The sequence below is a fragment of the Pecten maximus genome, chromosome 3, assembly GCF_902652985.1.
Source record: "Pecten maximus chromosome 3, xPecMax1.1, whole genome shotgun sequence".
Lineage (NCBI taxonomy): Eukaryota > Metazoa > Mollusca > Bivalvia > Pectinida > Pectinidae > Pecten > Pecten maximus.
This window is the reverse complement of record NC_047017.1, coordinates 43,965,155-43,980,204: the sequence shown is the minus strand read 5'-3', so window position 1 is coordinate 43,980,204 and position 15,050 is coordinate 43,965,155. Positions and strand designations below refer to the sequence as shown.

General features: G+C 36.3%; 1 protein-coding gene across 1 annotated transcript; it reads left to right on the top strand.

Annotated features, from left to right (window-relative positions):
- The first annotated feature begins 3,265 nt into the window (after positions 1-3,265).
- On the top strand, positions 3,266-10,376 carry LOC117324307. Its single transcript, XM_033880092.1, has 2 exons — positions 3,266-3,783; positions 8,598-10,376. Exons 1-2 carry the CDS (start codon positions 3,287-3,289, stop codon positions 9,028-9,030), a joined length of 930 nt encoding a protein of 309 aa, XP_033735983.1. The 5' UTR covers positions 3,266-3,286; the 3' UTR covers positions 9,031-10,376.
- The last annotated feature ends 4,674 nt before the right edge of the window (positions 10,377-15,050 follow it).

Sequence of the window (15,050 nt, the reverse complement as noted above, 5' to 3'; positions counted from 1 at the left end):
CAATCATTCTAGGCCCCAATCATTCCAGCCCAATCATTGTCGGCCCGAATCGTTCAAAGCTAGAATCATTTTAGGCCCCAATCATTCTCGGTCCCATCATTTTTGGACCCCAAGCCAGTGACATGAATGGACGTAACGATATACCAGAATCAGAGACTTGGTATATACGTCTCTGCCAGAATGATGAAACAAAGAAGGGTGTCAAAGAGTACAGTGTGGACAATCAACACTTTATGTAGGGCATAAGAATTGTACAAAATGTACATGTTGCCCCTACCATTGCGTGATTCGTAAAATGCGACTTTTGCCATCTCATGATTTCTCTGTCCATTGGCCATGTTATTTAAAATTTAAACATATCGCGAAGCTCATTCTAATCTATCAGAGTTCCTTCCCTTAATTCGTTTCACTCTGTCAGATGTCAGTATGACAGTGTGGAGTGTCCTCTATCAGGTAGTACTACATATATACCGCACACACTACACGGGATGGCCATAATAACTGTTGGTAGGACGTTAATTATTACAAACCTTAACAAACGTTGAGATCATTGAAAAAATATTAAGTGAATAATCTCAAGCTGTTCGGGAAGGATAAGCGTCTGTATTTCTAGGTCTAATCCTCAAAAGTGAAGCTTTGAAATCTAATGTGTACATGGTCGTATAATAAAGGGTAATCCATTGATTGTGGATATAACAATCGATAAACCAATGCAATATTAGTTCTTTTGTCTCCAGCAAAAATGTATAGTGATCCACACTTAATCCCATCTTCGCTAGCCAAGGCTTCCGATTACGTTACACTACACGAACCCTTGGCGGATATAGTCGTCAGTTCTGGCCCTCTAGCGGAGATTCAAAATTACCACTCTTTATGCATGAAATTTTCGACCAATCAAAACGAGCGTTACCGATTTACTTCATCTGAGATGTTTACAAACACACATGGAGGCTTGTGTCATTTTGATGAGATATGTGATCAATGACTTAAATTGATTGATCAAACACTGCGAATGTTTCCCTAAAGATATTTCGTCTCTGTATATAGGTAAAATGCCATGACATAGTCGACATTGTAGCTCTGTATTGTTTACTGCGAAACCAAGCCTGAACGTAAAACGCGATTTGATTGGGTGCCCTGGGATTCCAGGGCGCGACGGTTTGAACACGCCTATATCCGCCAAGGGTTCGTGTAGTGTAACGTAATCGGAAGCCTTGGCTAGCGAAGATGCACTTAATCCTTACTCGTAATAGGTTTAAATAAATTTAGATTTACAAAATAAATGGCCTAATGTGCCCTTACAATGCACCCCCTTCCTAAATATGGTATGAAACACGAACACTCACACATTTGTGACGTCATAATTGATGAGAAAAAAACTTCATTTAATCTGATTTTGTAATTTTAACATCCTATCAACATTTGGTGAATGCGTGAAGTGTATGCGTGTGTGTTCTTGGAGGCAGCGATATATAGTGCTACATCGCATGTACCTTACATAAGCATACTACCAAATAAACCAACAGGACACCCCGCCCGGTCACATTATACTGAGAACTTTACCGGGTGAACAAGCCGTCCCACTACTAAAATACTGGGCGTCAGGCAGGGGCAGCAGCCAGGACAGAACCCAACGCCTTTACCACAAAGGCGATCGCTCAATGAAAGGCAAAAATATGTGACAGTGTCAATGGAGATATTGGGAAGAAAAAAGTTGTTAAGAAAGAAGAGAAAAGATTATATCCCGAATTTAGTCACCTCTAACGATCATGCAATCGGGGTAGTAAGTACAATTCTAGCGTCCTACCTACATGGAAATGATACCAGACAGCTATCTCAATAATGGTAAGCTTTCCGTCGGATTTCACCTGTATCGCATTACATGGAATTCACCTGTACCCTATTACACGGAATTTACCTGTACCCTATTACACGGAATTTACCTGTACCCTATTACAAGGAATTCACCTGTACCGCATTACATGGAATTTACCTGTACCCTATTACACGGAATTCACCTGTACCCTATTACACGGAATTCACCTGCACCCTATTACACGGAATTTACCTGTACCCTATTACACATAATTTACCTGAACCCTATTACATATAATTCACCTGAACCCTATTACATAAAATTCACCTGTACCCTATTACACATAATTCACCTGTACCCTATCACACACAATTCACCTGTACCCTATTACACATAATTCACCTGTACCCTATTACACACAATTCACCTGTACCCTATTACACATAATTCACCTGTACCCTATTACACATAATTCACCTGAACACTATTACATACAATTCACCTTGTTCCCTATTACACATAATTCACCTGTACCCTATTACACATAATTCACCTGAACCCTATTACACATAATTCACCTGAACCCTATTACACACAATTCACCTGTACCCTATTACACATAATTCACCTGTACCCTATTACACATAATTCACCTGTACCCTATTACACATAATTCACCTGTACCCTATTACACATAATTCACCTGTACCCTATTACACATAATTCACCTGTACCCTATTACACGGAATTCACCTGTACCCTATTACACATAATTCACCTGTACCCTATTACACATAATTCACCTGTACCCTATTACACATAATTCACCTGAACCCTATTACATACAATTCACCTGTACCCTATTACATATTATTCACCTGTACCCTATTACACACAATTCATCTGTACCCTATTACACATAATTCACCTGTACCCTATTACACATAGTTCACCTAGGTGTTTCGCTCACTTTCTCCGTAATGACAGTTAAGTGGTCAACAAAATCTTAATTCATGTGAATGAATTTTTTGAAACTCGCATTGTCTAATGTGGCATTTATATCCTCAATTCTGGGACCAATATCAGTCATAACACCGCGGCGTGGCGAAGAGACGTATTATGGACGTATAACAATATGGTGTAATCGAGTACATAATCGAAAAGCTAGTGTTGTATTTGTATTGGGGATGCCATGTCATGGCTCTAGTAGCTGTTTGGTCGACAAACTATGATGAACTAATACACATGGTTTCTAAATGGGCAACCGTTAATCAATAGACCTACAATGAGTACATTCAACTTGAATATTATCGCCATGGTGATACGCCTAAATGTATGATTATCGCACACTGATATTAATAATAAAACATATAGAAGTATGGCTACACCGCTGATTGGTTTAACATTGAAGTTGTTGAGGGATAACGACAACAGGTAGACGTAGATCTATTAGACCCCTACCGCACCAAAATGAGAAGCGGTTACGATGAACCACCAAAAGGGCTGGACAGTGGTCAGTTTTACGTCATACATATCATCTCACTAATCGCCATGGGCGCAAGCTTCTTGTGTGCTTCTATTGTCATGGGAGTGTCCATCAAGCAACAAAAGATGAAAAAATTCTACGACCGCACTAAAAGTGAACGACTAATTGTATATGCTGCTGCATGTGACGCTACCTTCAACGTCATCCATTCCACTGAACACATTCAAATGCTGATAACAAAAAACCACGTTTCTCCTCGAGAACTATGTAAGTTTCATGGTTTCATGACACTTGAACTTGGATTCGCTCAAGTCTTCCTCGTCTTGTTTGTGGCTGTCAACATATTTTGTATGATGTTCTTACACAAGGATATATCCTTTGGGAAATATGACTGGAAGCTGCTCGGCCTTATCATTCTTGCCCCCTTCCTCATCGGGGCCAGTATTCTGGCGGCTGACAAAATCGGTCCAAATGGGACTTTGTAAGTATTTTTTGATGAGTTTGCATAAGTTGGGACAATATATTATTAAAGTGCAATACCATGTTCGGCATTTAAATTTGGGAATAGCTGAATAGAATGAAAGGAGTGCTTTTCTTAGCTGATGATTCGTCATTGAATTGTTTCTTTTTGCCTTCTTTGTAATTCTAGAGAATTTAATGATGAAAAAAAAACACCAAAAAAACCAAAAAAAAAAAAAAAAAAGCCATCGCCCAGAGTTGTCGTTCTTCAGGATAAAGTTTGACATCTCAAACCATTAGATATGGCAGTAATGTTTAAGTACTGGTAGCAGACCGTTTACGGGACATATTGCCATCATATCCAATTGTAATTAAAGGCAATACACTAGAGGGAGGTAATTCATTCGAATATAAGAATTTAAAAATATAAGATGATGCCTCAATATTCTTCATGAATTTTATTACAAATTTGTAAATATGTCTACCTGATCGATTATTGACAATTTATTTCCTCTGTCTTAAAATGTTGGAACTCTCTTCCGTCTGATGTTAAACCGAATCTGTCATTGCGAAACTCAAGAAACACTTGCATGGACCTTCCACCAAAGTACCATTATATTCTCCTCTGGCAGCAGACAAGGTCAGATCCTCCATGCGAGACTAAGAATGGAATGTAGCTCCACCTTTACTCGAAAGGCTTCGTTGATAGTCCTCTCTGTTTATACAGACTATCGAATGAAACAAATTTCCACTATCTTTTGCGATGCCCACTATACGTTAATCTCCGCACGCCATACTTCAATCCGATCAATCGGTATCACTTAGCTGAAAGGATGTTACTATTTGGAGATGAAAATCTCTCTTTCGAAGAAAATAAGGAATTGTTTACATGTATTCAAAAGTTTATGATTGCTACTAAACGCTTTTGATTTCATACATATTATGTTCGTTACTTCCATCACTTTGGAAATTACTTCCTCAGTTAACGAATCATTTGGTACCCTATATTTTTTTCTCTAAATGGAGATCATTATAATCATGAAAGATTTTATGTTGTTAATAATTAAGCTGGCAAGCTCATTGCACTTTCACCTTTCCCCTCCTCTCTGCACATCCTCTCCTTCTAGTAGATAATAGTAAAGTTTATATATGATCACATATTTTTTTCTCTCTCAGATTTCGTTTATTGCTGTCCATCTCAATAATGTAGATTGCAATTGAATGAAGTGGACAAGTATAGGCTTTTAAGCTTGTTTCCATATCCCGTTTCTGTTTGTTGATATAAACATGTTGTCATATGCTCTATCAAAAGAAACGAAATAAAACTTACGTTAACAACAATTCTATTTATATGTCTATTATGTCTTCCTGAACGACTACATGGTTCTGTTTTTGCTAACTTAAATGGAAACTGTTTTTCTGTAGGCTTGTTTTTTAACAGAAAGATTATCAGTTCACACTTATTAATGACTATGGTATGTATTCGTATGGATCAGAACTTATACTGGGCATATTAAAACGGTAACATAAGCCACATACATACACAACACGTCTCCTGCTAGATGTATTTGTCTGCAAAATGTCTCCTTCCGCCATAAACCAGAGCCGTCTTACCATGGTAGGGAAATGGTAATTCAGTTACTACGAAACTATAAAGTAACGACGTTCTTAAGTCATTTCATATACAAATTACATATCTGTGTTATAATGTATATTATGGTTGGTTTTGGTTACCAATTGTTTGGAACCTTTGTCAAACTGTTGTCTGCTGCCATCAGTCAATAGCAAATGATAACATAGCATGATCTCAAATAAAAAAAAAAATTAAAAAATAAAATGGCACTTGCATGACTGTGATAAATCGATTTCAAACACATACAGGTAACATTGTCTAACTATTTCAGTAAATAACGAGCAGACGGTTTTGTTTAAGCATCATATTGACAATAACAAATCTATATTTATATGTTTACCTGAATTGGTCGACTATTGACACAACATATCCTTTTATATGTCTACCTGATTTATTATTGACAAAAATCAATTAACAATATATGTGTCTACCTGATTTATATGTCTACCTGATTTATATGTCTACCTGATTTATATGTCTACCTGATTTATTATTGACAAAAATCAATTAACAATATATGTGTCTACCTCATCAACAACTGACAACAACAAATCTTTTTTTTATGTTTTCCTGATCGACTTTTGACAACAACAAATCTATTTGTATGTCTACCTCATTTATATGTCTACCTGGTTTTCTCCTTTTGGCCAATCAAGCTGTTTTTCTCCTCTTGGCCTACCAAACTGTTTTTCTCCTTTTGGCCTACTAAACTGTTTTTCTCCTTTTGGCCTACCAAACTGTTTTTCTCCTTTTGGCCTACCAAACTGTTTTTCTCCTTTTGGCCTACCAAACTGTTTTTCTCCTTTTGGCCAATCAAGCTGTTTTGTTCCTCTTGGCCTACTAAACTGTTTTTCTCCTTTTGGCCAATCAAGCTGTTTTGTTCCTCTTGGCCTACTAAACTGTTTTTCTCCTTTTGGCCTACCAAACTGTTTTTCTCCTTTTGGCCAATCAAGCTGTTTTGTTCCTCTTGGCCTACCAAACTGTTTTTCTCCTTTTGGCCTACCAAATTATTTTTTTCCTTTTGGCCTACCAAACTGTTTTTCTCCTTTTGGCCTACCAAACTATTTTTTTCCTTTTGGCCTACCAAACTGTTTTTCTCCTTTTGGCCTACCAAACTGTTTTTTTTCCTTTTGGCCTACCAAACTGTTTTTCTCCTTTTGGCCTACTAAACTATTTTTTTCCTTTTGGCCTACCAAACTGTTTTTCTCCTTTTGGCCTACTAAACTATTTTTCTCCTTTTGGCCTACCAAACTGTTTTCCTCTACACGTCTATCCATTGTTATAAATATTGGGTGTTGATATATATATAAACTGAATAAAAATTCCGATATGAGCTGATAACATAGAATGATATCAAATTAAACAAAAATAGGACAGATTGACAATTACTTTACAATAGTGCTGGGCTTACTACAGCACTGATCAATATTCGTTTCCGTTTTAACATGTCCCTCACTGATATCAGATACTTCAGTAATTACATTCCTCCATTGTTTAAGGTTTTGACCATGCAATGCTTGTTCCAAATTTGTAACATTGATGATATCTAACTTTTTCATATTAGAATGTCATCTTGATACTTTAGTAATTAACAGGTGTTATACGCAGTCAGGGTTAACTGCCTTCGTAATTTGTTGTAATTTTTTAAGCTAAACCTTGTTTGTTTGAGTGCCAATTTGTTACAACAAAATCAATTGGTACAAAGTGGCAATATCCTGTCAAATACGTCACAAAATTAGTTGTAACAAATTGGCACAATATGAAGCCTAACAGAGAGAAGAAAAACTATACGCGATAGGCTTCCACTGATGTTGCGAAGGGTGAAAAGATTAAAAAACGAAAGAAAGTAAAAACAAAAACATATAACAAGGCTTTATTTTGTTTTCTTTGGTCCTAACACCAGATGTTAGACATCTGTCCGTCCAAACGTCGTATGCACGTGTTTGAATCATAGGAATCACGGACTAGGTCATATTGCTGATAACAGATGACAAATGTTATAACAGTTTAATTATCAGAAGTATATACGCCCCACACTACACTGAACTGACTGCGATATAGCAGTAGCACGAAGAGACTTATCGGCAGTATTTTAATATATAAACTTATAAACTGGTCCACCAATGCTGCAAAAATAAAAGAAATACAAATGAATTATCATTTTTTTCATCAAAGATTTTATTTTTGATTCCTACCGGAATTTTTTTAGGTCACACGTCTCAGGTGACCTATTCTAATCGCCTTTTGTCCGCCGTCGTGCCTTGTCTGTCGTGCGTCCGTAAACAATTTACATTTTTCGACTTCCTCTCAGAAACCCAATGAACCAATTTCAATAAAATTTTGCAGAAGCCTTCCATGTTTTAGGTCAACCAATTTATGTATTGCGGGGCCAAAAGTACGATGGCCGATATCGGACGGGCAAAACAGTGTTACTAGTAGTACGTTTTTGTCAACGAAAAATGTACGTACATTTTATGTGTCAAAAATGTGTTACTAGTAACAGGTTTTTGACACAGGATTTGTACGTACACTTTTTGTGTACAAAGTTATCTACTACTTCTAAATATCAATTAACATTCTTTCTTATCTTGTTTTATCGCCTTGTGGTCGTTGACTGCATCCGATAGAAATACCAGAAAACAATTAACTTTTGTCACATTCGCACGAGGCAAACAAGACATATTTCGGTTTCGAGTGATACCATTCTTCCATTACGCTGGCTGGATATTCTGGCTTTACTTAACGTCATACTTTAAAGCCAAATGCTTCAAATGAAATGTTTACACTGTTTTGCCCGTCCGATATCGGCCATCGTACAAAAGGGGTCAAATTAACTGAAATTTCAAAAAAAATCTTCTTCTCAAGACCCAAATAAGGTAGAATCAAATACTCTTAATAGGTGGAAAGGTGTTAAGGTACTTAACCAGTATCGTGAATTTCATCACCCTGGGGTCTCACATTCACCTCTGGGAAGGGGGTAAACGTTGCTACAGCTTATAGGGAAATAACATTTTTATTGTGATTTGCTTGATTTCTATTGGAATTCATAACATAAGATGACAGTTGGGTTGTACGCACATGTTGACCCTATTTCTCCAAGAGTCTGATTGGCGCGGCCAAATACGGTCAAATTAACTAAAAATTATTTCATAATGAAGGTGACCGTTAAAGGCCATGGGCCTCTTGTTTTTTTTTATTTCCAGTTGTTTCTTTGACGGAGTGACGGCTAGACAGTTAAACTTCTATCTGACGACGATACCACTATGCCTTGTATTGGTAAACAACGTTATTTTGTATGGACTTTCTTGGTACCGGATCAGGACCGAAACAAAACGCCTTTCTCAAACACTGGGTAGTGCATCTCAATCCAGGAAATGGACTCATAATGCCGCTAATAACATGTTTTTGTTCCTAATTTCCTACTTTGTCCAGTGGTGGGCTTTGGCGGTGTATGGTGTATGGATAACTTTTGGAGAAGGACCTATTGTACTTTATATTGCCAATATTTTCTTTTCGAATGCCGGTGGAGTGTGGAACGGAATAGTTTTTGTGATCATTCGCAGACGTCGTAGAATTCTTGATATTCAGCAAGGTAGCAATGTAAACAATAAAGTGATTCCTAGAAGGAATCATTAGTAAGATCACATATTCTGATGACGTCACATTGTGCTCTAGATTTCTTTTAATTAAGCATTGATGTAAAAAAAAATTAAGTTTCATCGGGGTATGAACAAATTTTGTTTGCAAACTGTATGAATCCGCGTAGGTATGTTTATTTTCAATGGGTGTTCATCCTAGGGTGTGTGTGTGTGCGTAAAAACACGCGTTTTATGGTCATCTCCCAAAAGAGGTAACAAGAGAGATTAAAATGGATCTCTTGTTTTAATTAATTTATTTATTTATTGATCAATTTTTGCTAAATACCATTCCTCATATACAAATGCTCTCAAATTACAGTTTTTTGCACGATAAACCTACACATTCCCTGACAAACGTAATTTACGTGGTATCATTAGTGTACGTCTATACAAACGTAATTTACGTGGTATCATTAGTGTACGTGTAGACAAACGTAATTTACGTGGTATCGTTAATGTACGTCTATACAAACGTTATCTACGTGGTTTCATGAGTGTACGTCTATACAAACGTAATTTACGTGGTATCATTAGTGTACGTCTATACAAACGTAATTTACGTGGTATCATTAGTGTACGTCTAGACAAACGTAATTGACGTGGTATCATTAGTGTACGTCTATACAAACGTAATTTACGTGGTATCATTAGTGTACGTCTATACAAACGTAACTTACGTGGTATCATTAATGTACGTCTATACAGACGTAATTTACGTGGTATCATTAGTGTACGTCTAGACAAACGTAATTTACGTGGTATCATTAGTGTACGTCTATACAAACGTAATTTACGTGGTATCATTAGTGTACGTCTATACAAACGTAATTTACGTGGTATCATTAGTGTACGTCTATACAAACGTAATTTACGCGGTATCATTAGTGTACGTCTATACAAACGTAATTTACGTGGTATCATTAGTGTACGTCTAGACAAACGTAATTTACGTGGTATCATTAGTGTACGTCTATACAAACGTAATTTACGTGGTATCATTAGTGTACGTCTAGACAAACGTAATTTACGTGGTATCATTAGTGTACGTCTATACAAACGTAATTTAATGGTATCATTAGTGTACGTCAAGAACACTAAAATGAAATACTCGTCTAATTCCAGACCAAGTAAAGATCAACCGGTGAACATGACTATTCAAATATGTCTTTCGTACCGATGATCCAGAGCTATGTTATCAATATGTATTTGATCATTTAATGATAATCATCATCATAAATGGTGTTTACCTGTACGTACGTTGTTTATAGTGAATGGGTTATGTACCAAAATGATTCACATTGAGACGATGGTTTTTATTCCATTGACTATGATATCGGAGGTGAACAGGATAACTAAGTAGTGATTAACGATATCACATTAAAATCTACAAATCGATGATGTATATGTGTTGTTTTTTCTTAATGTATTGGCTTTGTCATTTATTATTCGTGCTTATTTTCCCTTCAAGCAACAGGGTCCGTTGTATATTGGAACAAAAGTATGATTCAGACTTTAGCAGTTTCAGGGAGATATGCCATTAATGATATACAGAAAAACAAAAGTTTCTTTTATCACATCTCGGTTTTTGTATAGCTATCAAGGTTTTCTTAACATAAATTCTATTATTTGAAAACTATTGTGTAAACCATAACAATTGATAATAGTTTTAATAAAGGCCTGGATATTGAAAAGAAGGATAAATGCACAGGTAAAATACCCATGAAGTTTAACATTCATACTCGATACCCAATTAATGTGTAGTTAATTCACGTCAAAGGACGCTAACCAGATAACTTGTGGAACACTTCATCATGCCCATTCTGTGTTATCAATACGATATTATTGTCAATGTTATCAAGTTAATAACAAAATATGTGTCTCTCCGAATCATTAAATCAATAAAACGAGTGAGTGTACCTTCAAAGACACGCTGATGTATTTAAAACTCTATGATGCTTTTTAACCTAGACATTGACCTTTTTATGACGACTAATACAAGCTTAAGTAGGGAATATTTAACTACTTCCGTATATCTTCCTCTGAATGACATTACCATAAGTGTGCGGGTCATTTATCGATTCTACATTGTCATGCTCAAAATAGATGTATGAAAAGCGCTGTTAAGAAGAAATCTGATCTACATGTATTTTGCCTAGGGTATTAGTATACACTATTCAAAGGGTTGACTTTAAATTCATCTTGATATTTACACATTTCACGAATCTATCATTTCGTGTCGAGCCATATAGGAAAGAACCATTGATTGTAGATTTCGAGAAATTAATATTCATTCCCTTTCACGCTTCCCTTGTCTCGAATGTAACTGTCACTACGTTAAAACAAAACATTAAACCTCCAACAAGTACTAAATAGTTTAAATTGTAACAGACTACATGTAGATATGGCCAACCGCGGGTACAGTTACACCCAACTGGGGAACCCATCTCTATAAATACCATTTAATCAGTTTAAAACCAATGCTCTTTGGTTCATTTTATTTAACAACCAGACCAAGAACTAAATACAATTGTAGTTATATTTTTATTGTTTTATCTGAACACAACTAGGAATAAAGATTGATTAATTTATGATGAAGTGAACATGACGATTACTTGATGAAATATCGTGATCGACTTATCTATTTATTATCTTGATGTTTTGATATCCAATGTATGGGCGAACTAATCAGGGCAGTACACCAGGTACGTCCCTGATGTAACCAGACATAATGTAAATACACATGTACGTGGAACATCGTGATCAGCATGTCCCCATTGTGAATGTTATTACTCAGAAAATACATTAATTAATTACAGTGATTTAGAGACTATCGAGTGCGAAAGCATAATCTCTTTAATGAAAGGTATTTTCATCTGGTCAAATATGTATTTTTTTCGAAAGGCTATACTGTTAAGTTATTAATATGTCTTGTGGGGAGGAATCATCATAAAATTCAACTGGTAATTATTTTTCTTTCACTTTAAACCATTTTGAAAAAATCAAAGGGACAATCTTTAATATATCTAAATATCATACAAAGCTATAGCCCATTGCGTTTATTTAAATCTCCAGTAGCCATAGTCACCCGAACCATATGATGCATATGTAATAATAAAACAGTTTCTACACGCATGCCCAGATCAATAATTCATGAAGAGTATTTTTCTAGATATAACGCCACAGCAAGAAGTTGCGTTCACAGAGGACTCAGACTCACTTAGATACCGCTAAGTTAGATTTGTGGAAGTAAAGTTATGTATCAAAGTATTGTACACACGGGTGACGACTTATTGTAAATGATATACTGACCACTTCCAGTATGAAAAGTGGCTATGACGAACCACCACTTGGACTTGACACTGGTCAGTTTTACGTCATTCATGTTACCGCTCTATTGTCCATGTGTGCAAGCTTCACGTGCGCAACAATTGTCATAGGACTTTCTTTAAAAAACCAGATATCGAAAAACTTTTTCAAAAGGACGAAAAGTGAGCGACTCGTGGTTTACATGGGCACGTGTGATGCTACCTTTAACGTTATACATGCTGCTGAACACATCCAGATGGTCGCCACCAGGAACCATGTACATCCGATGGAGATCTGTCGATTTCACGCCTTCATGACGATCGAACTGGGATTCGCACAAGTCTTCCTCGTCTTGTTTATAGCTGTTAACATATTTAGCATGATGTTTTTACACAAGAATATCTCGTTAGGGAAATACGACTGGAGATTGCTTGTTACTGTTGTTCTGTGTCCGTTCGTCATCGGCGTCGGATCTTTGATGGCGAACACGATCGGTCCAAATGGTGCTTTGTAAGTATGCTTTTGTCCAAAGCTTGAATAAATTCTTCTCCAAGATAGGGCTAGATTCAGCGATGATTTCGTTTTCTTTTTCTTTTTCTTTCTTATATTATTTATGTTCCATTCAGTAATAATTGCGTTCCTCTTTCAAGTTTTTCATCAAATACTTTTACATTACCTTGATTTATTCCTTTAAAGACAACGACAGCGAAATAAAACACTGTGGTCACTGATCCAAGACATATTTTTGGTGTTATTGTGTTTAAAGTAATGAAACATGGTAATGTAAAAGTATTTGATGAAAACAGGCCAGTTAGTAAGAAAATACCGCTAAAAAAATCCTGACCCCTGACATATTTTGTGGTGTTTTGAGGGACGAAACATGGTAATCTGAAAGATATTTCGCGGAAAAAAAAGATTACCAAGTACTAAGAAAACAGTGAAATGTTTCATTTTACCATGGCCGCACCCCGTCCAACCCTGATTTTTTGTTTTATCATGTTTAAAGAAATAATTAAGCTAACTGATAAAAAATAAGTGAAGAAAACTAAATTGAAAACAAATTATAAGATGACTTCACTTTACCATAAGGGATTCCTTTCTCCATGAAATACCATACTACACCGGTACCTATGATACAATGTGAAAAGTGTAGCACTGTAAATATCTGTCATTCTATAGTGTTCATATGGTCTCGATATATCAAAGAGTAGGTCGAATATAAACCACAAAGATACTGCCCAAGACGGGCGATCACATCAGACCACCAATCAGAAATATCGTCCTTAGTAATGAACACAACAGTATCTTCAGATGAGCCGGACCTTTACTGCTGATTATGATTTTATAGCAGCATTCACGTGTCCAACATGTACGGTTTAAAATGTCATGGTTTCGAAAGATGTTGGTGAAGAATTGAAGTTATACGCTTCATGTTCTTTGTTATCAATCTCACTACAGATGAATGTTGTGGCTTGTTTTGAAATAAATCACTGCTGTCAATCAGCTTTAATGGAAATGATATATAATGGGAAAGTCCGTCGACAATGACAAATTGATGTGAATTTATTCTTGTTGATTATGAATTGAAATTACCGAATTACTGAAAACGTGGAACAGATTTCTATGGTTAGAATCTCATTTTAACACTCCGCCATATCGTACCGGGTTTCCCCAGGGATCCGTTCTGAATCCATTTTTATTTATTTGCACATACAATTTCCTTTCCTATACCGATAATCTGACAATTCCTTTAAACGTGTTTTTATGGAGAATACTCAATTAAAACTGCAATTAAATCATAATGGCCATTTAACCAGGTTCAATACGACTTGAAACTAATTGGTAATTCTGGAACACCAAACGGACGTTTGTCATTTTGGATTACAAGTAAATATTACCGTGTCTTTATATACATGTTAAAGGATCCTGTCAAAAGATTCCTCAGGACCTACACATTAACTTAGGTCTGTTAAATATTATTGTTATTAAAAGATGTTTAAAAACGTCAGCATCCTTAGAGATATTTCTCATTGTCTCCACGGCTCACCGTTGATATACTGGTAATAATGCCCTGGATATTAGCTATATCCGGTAGTTTCAGCTGAAGTCTTTCACGGCTTTTGGACTGTTGTACACAGTGCCTCACTTCTATGTCGTTAGCTGAGGATACGAACACTGTTGAGGCCTCGGTCTCACTAATGTTCATTAGAAAATCCTTAATTTAAATTTCCCACAGGGAAGCATTATTGTGTTTAAGAGGGTACATCTTTGTTGTTAAGGAACATTTCTTAAATTCTGTTTTGCTTTCATATAAAACATTTTAAGTCAAGAAATTTCTTAATTTAAGGAATATTGATGAAACAGGCCCCTTGTCAATTGTTTTTACTCCGCGAGGTTACGATAAAAAATGGTCCATATCCTACAGGGTACATCGCACTGAGCACTGTGATGTACAGAGACATCGTCGGATACCCACGGTTGACTGCAGTACATAAACAGATGTAGCGTAAATGTGCAATCAACCGTGGGTATTCGACGATAATAAAGGGATACTCATTTTCGGCCCCCTTCCGCTGTCAAGCTATCGTAGATCCATTCGTAAGTACTCGACCGACTCCGTACCTCGCCTTCGTCTGCGAACGTAGGCCTAGTATCGTAGAAAATGACGAGGGGTTCCGACTTCCATCGACCCTATATAGAGAATCGACCTAG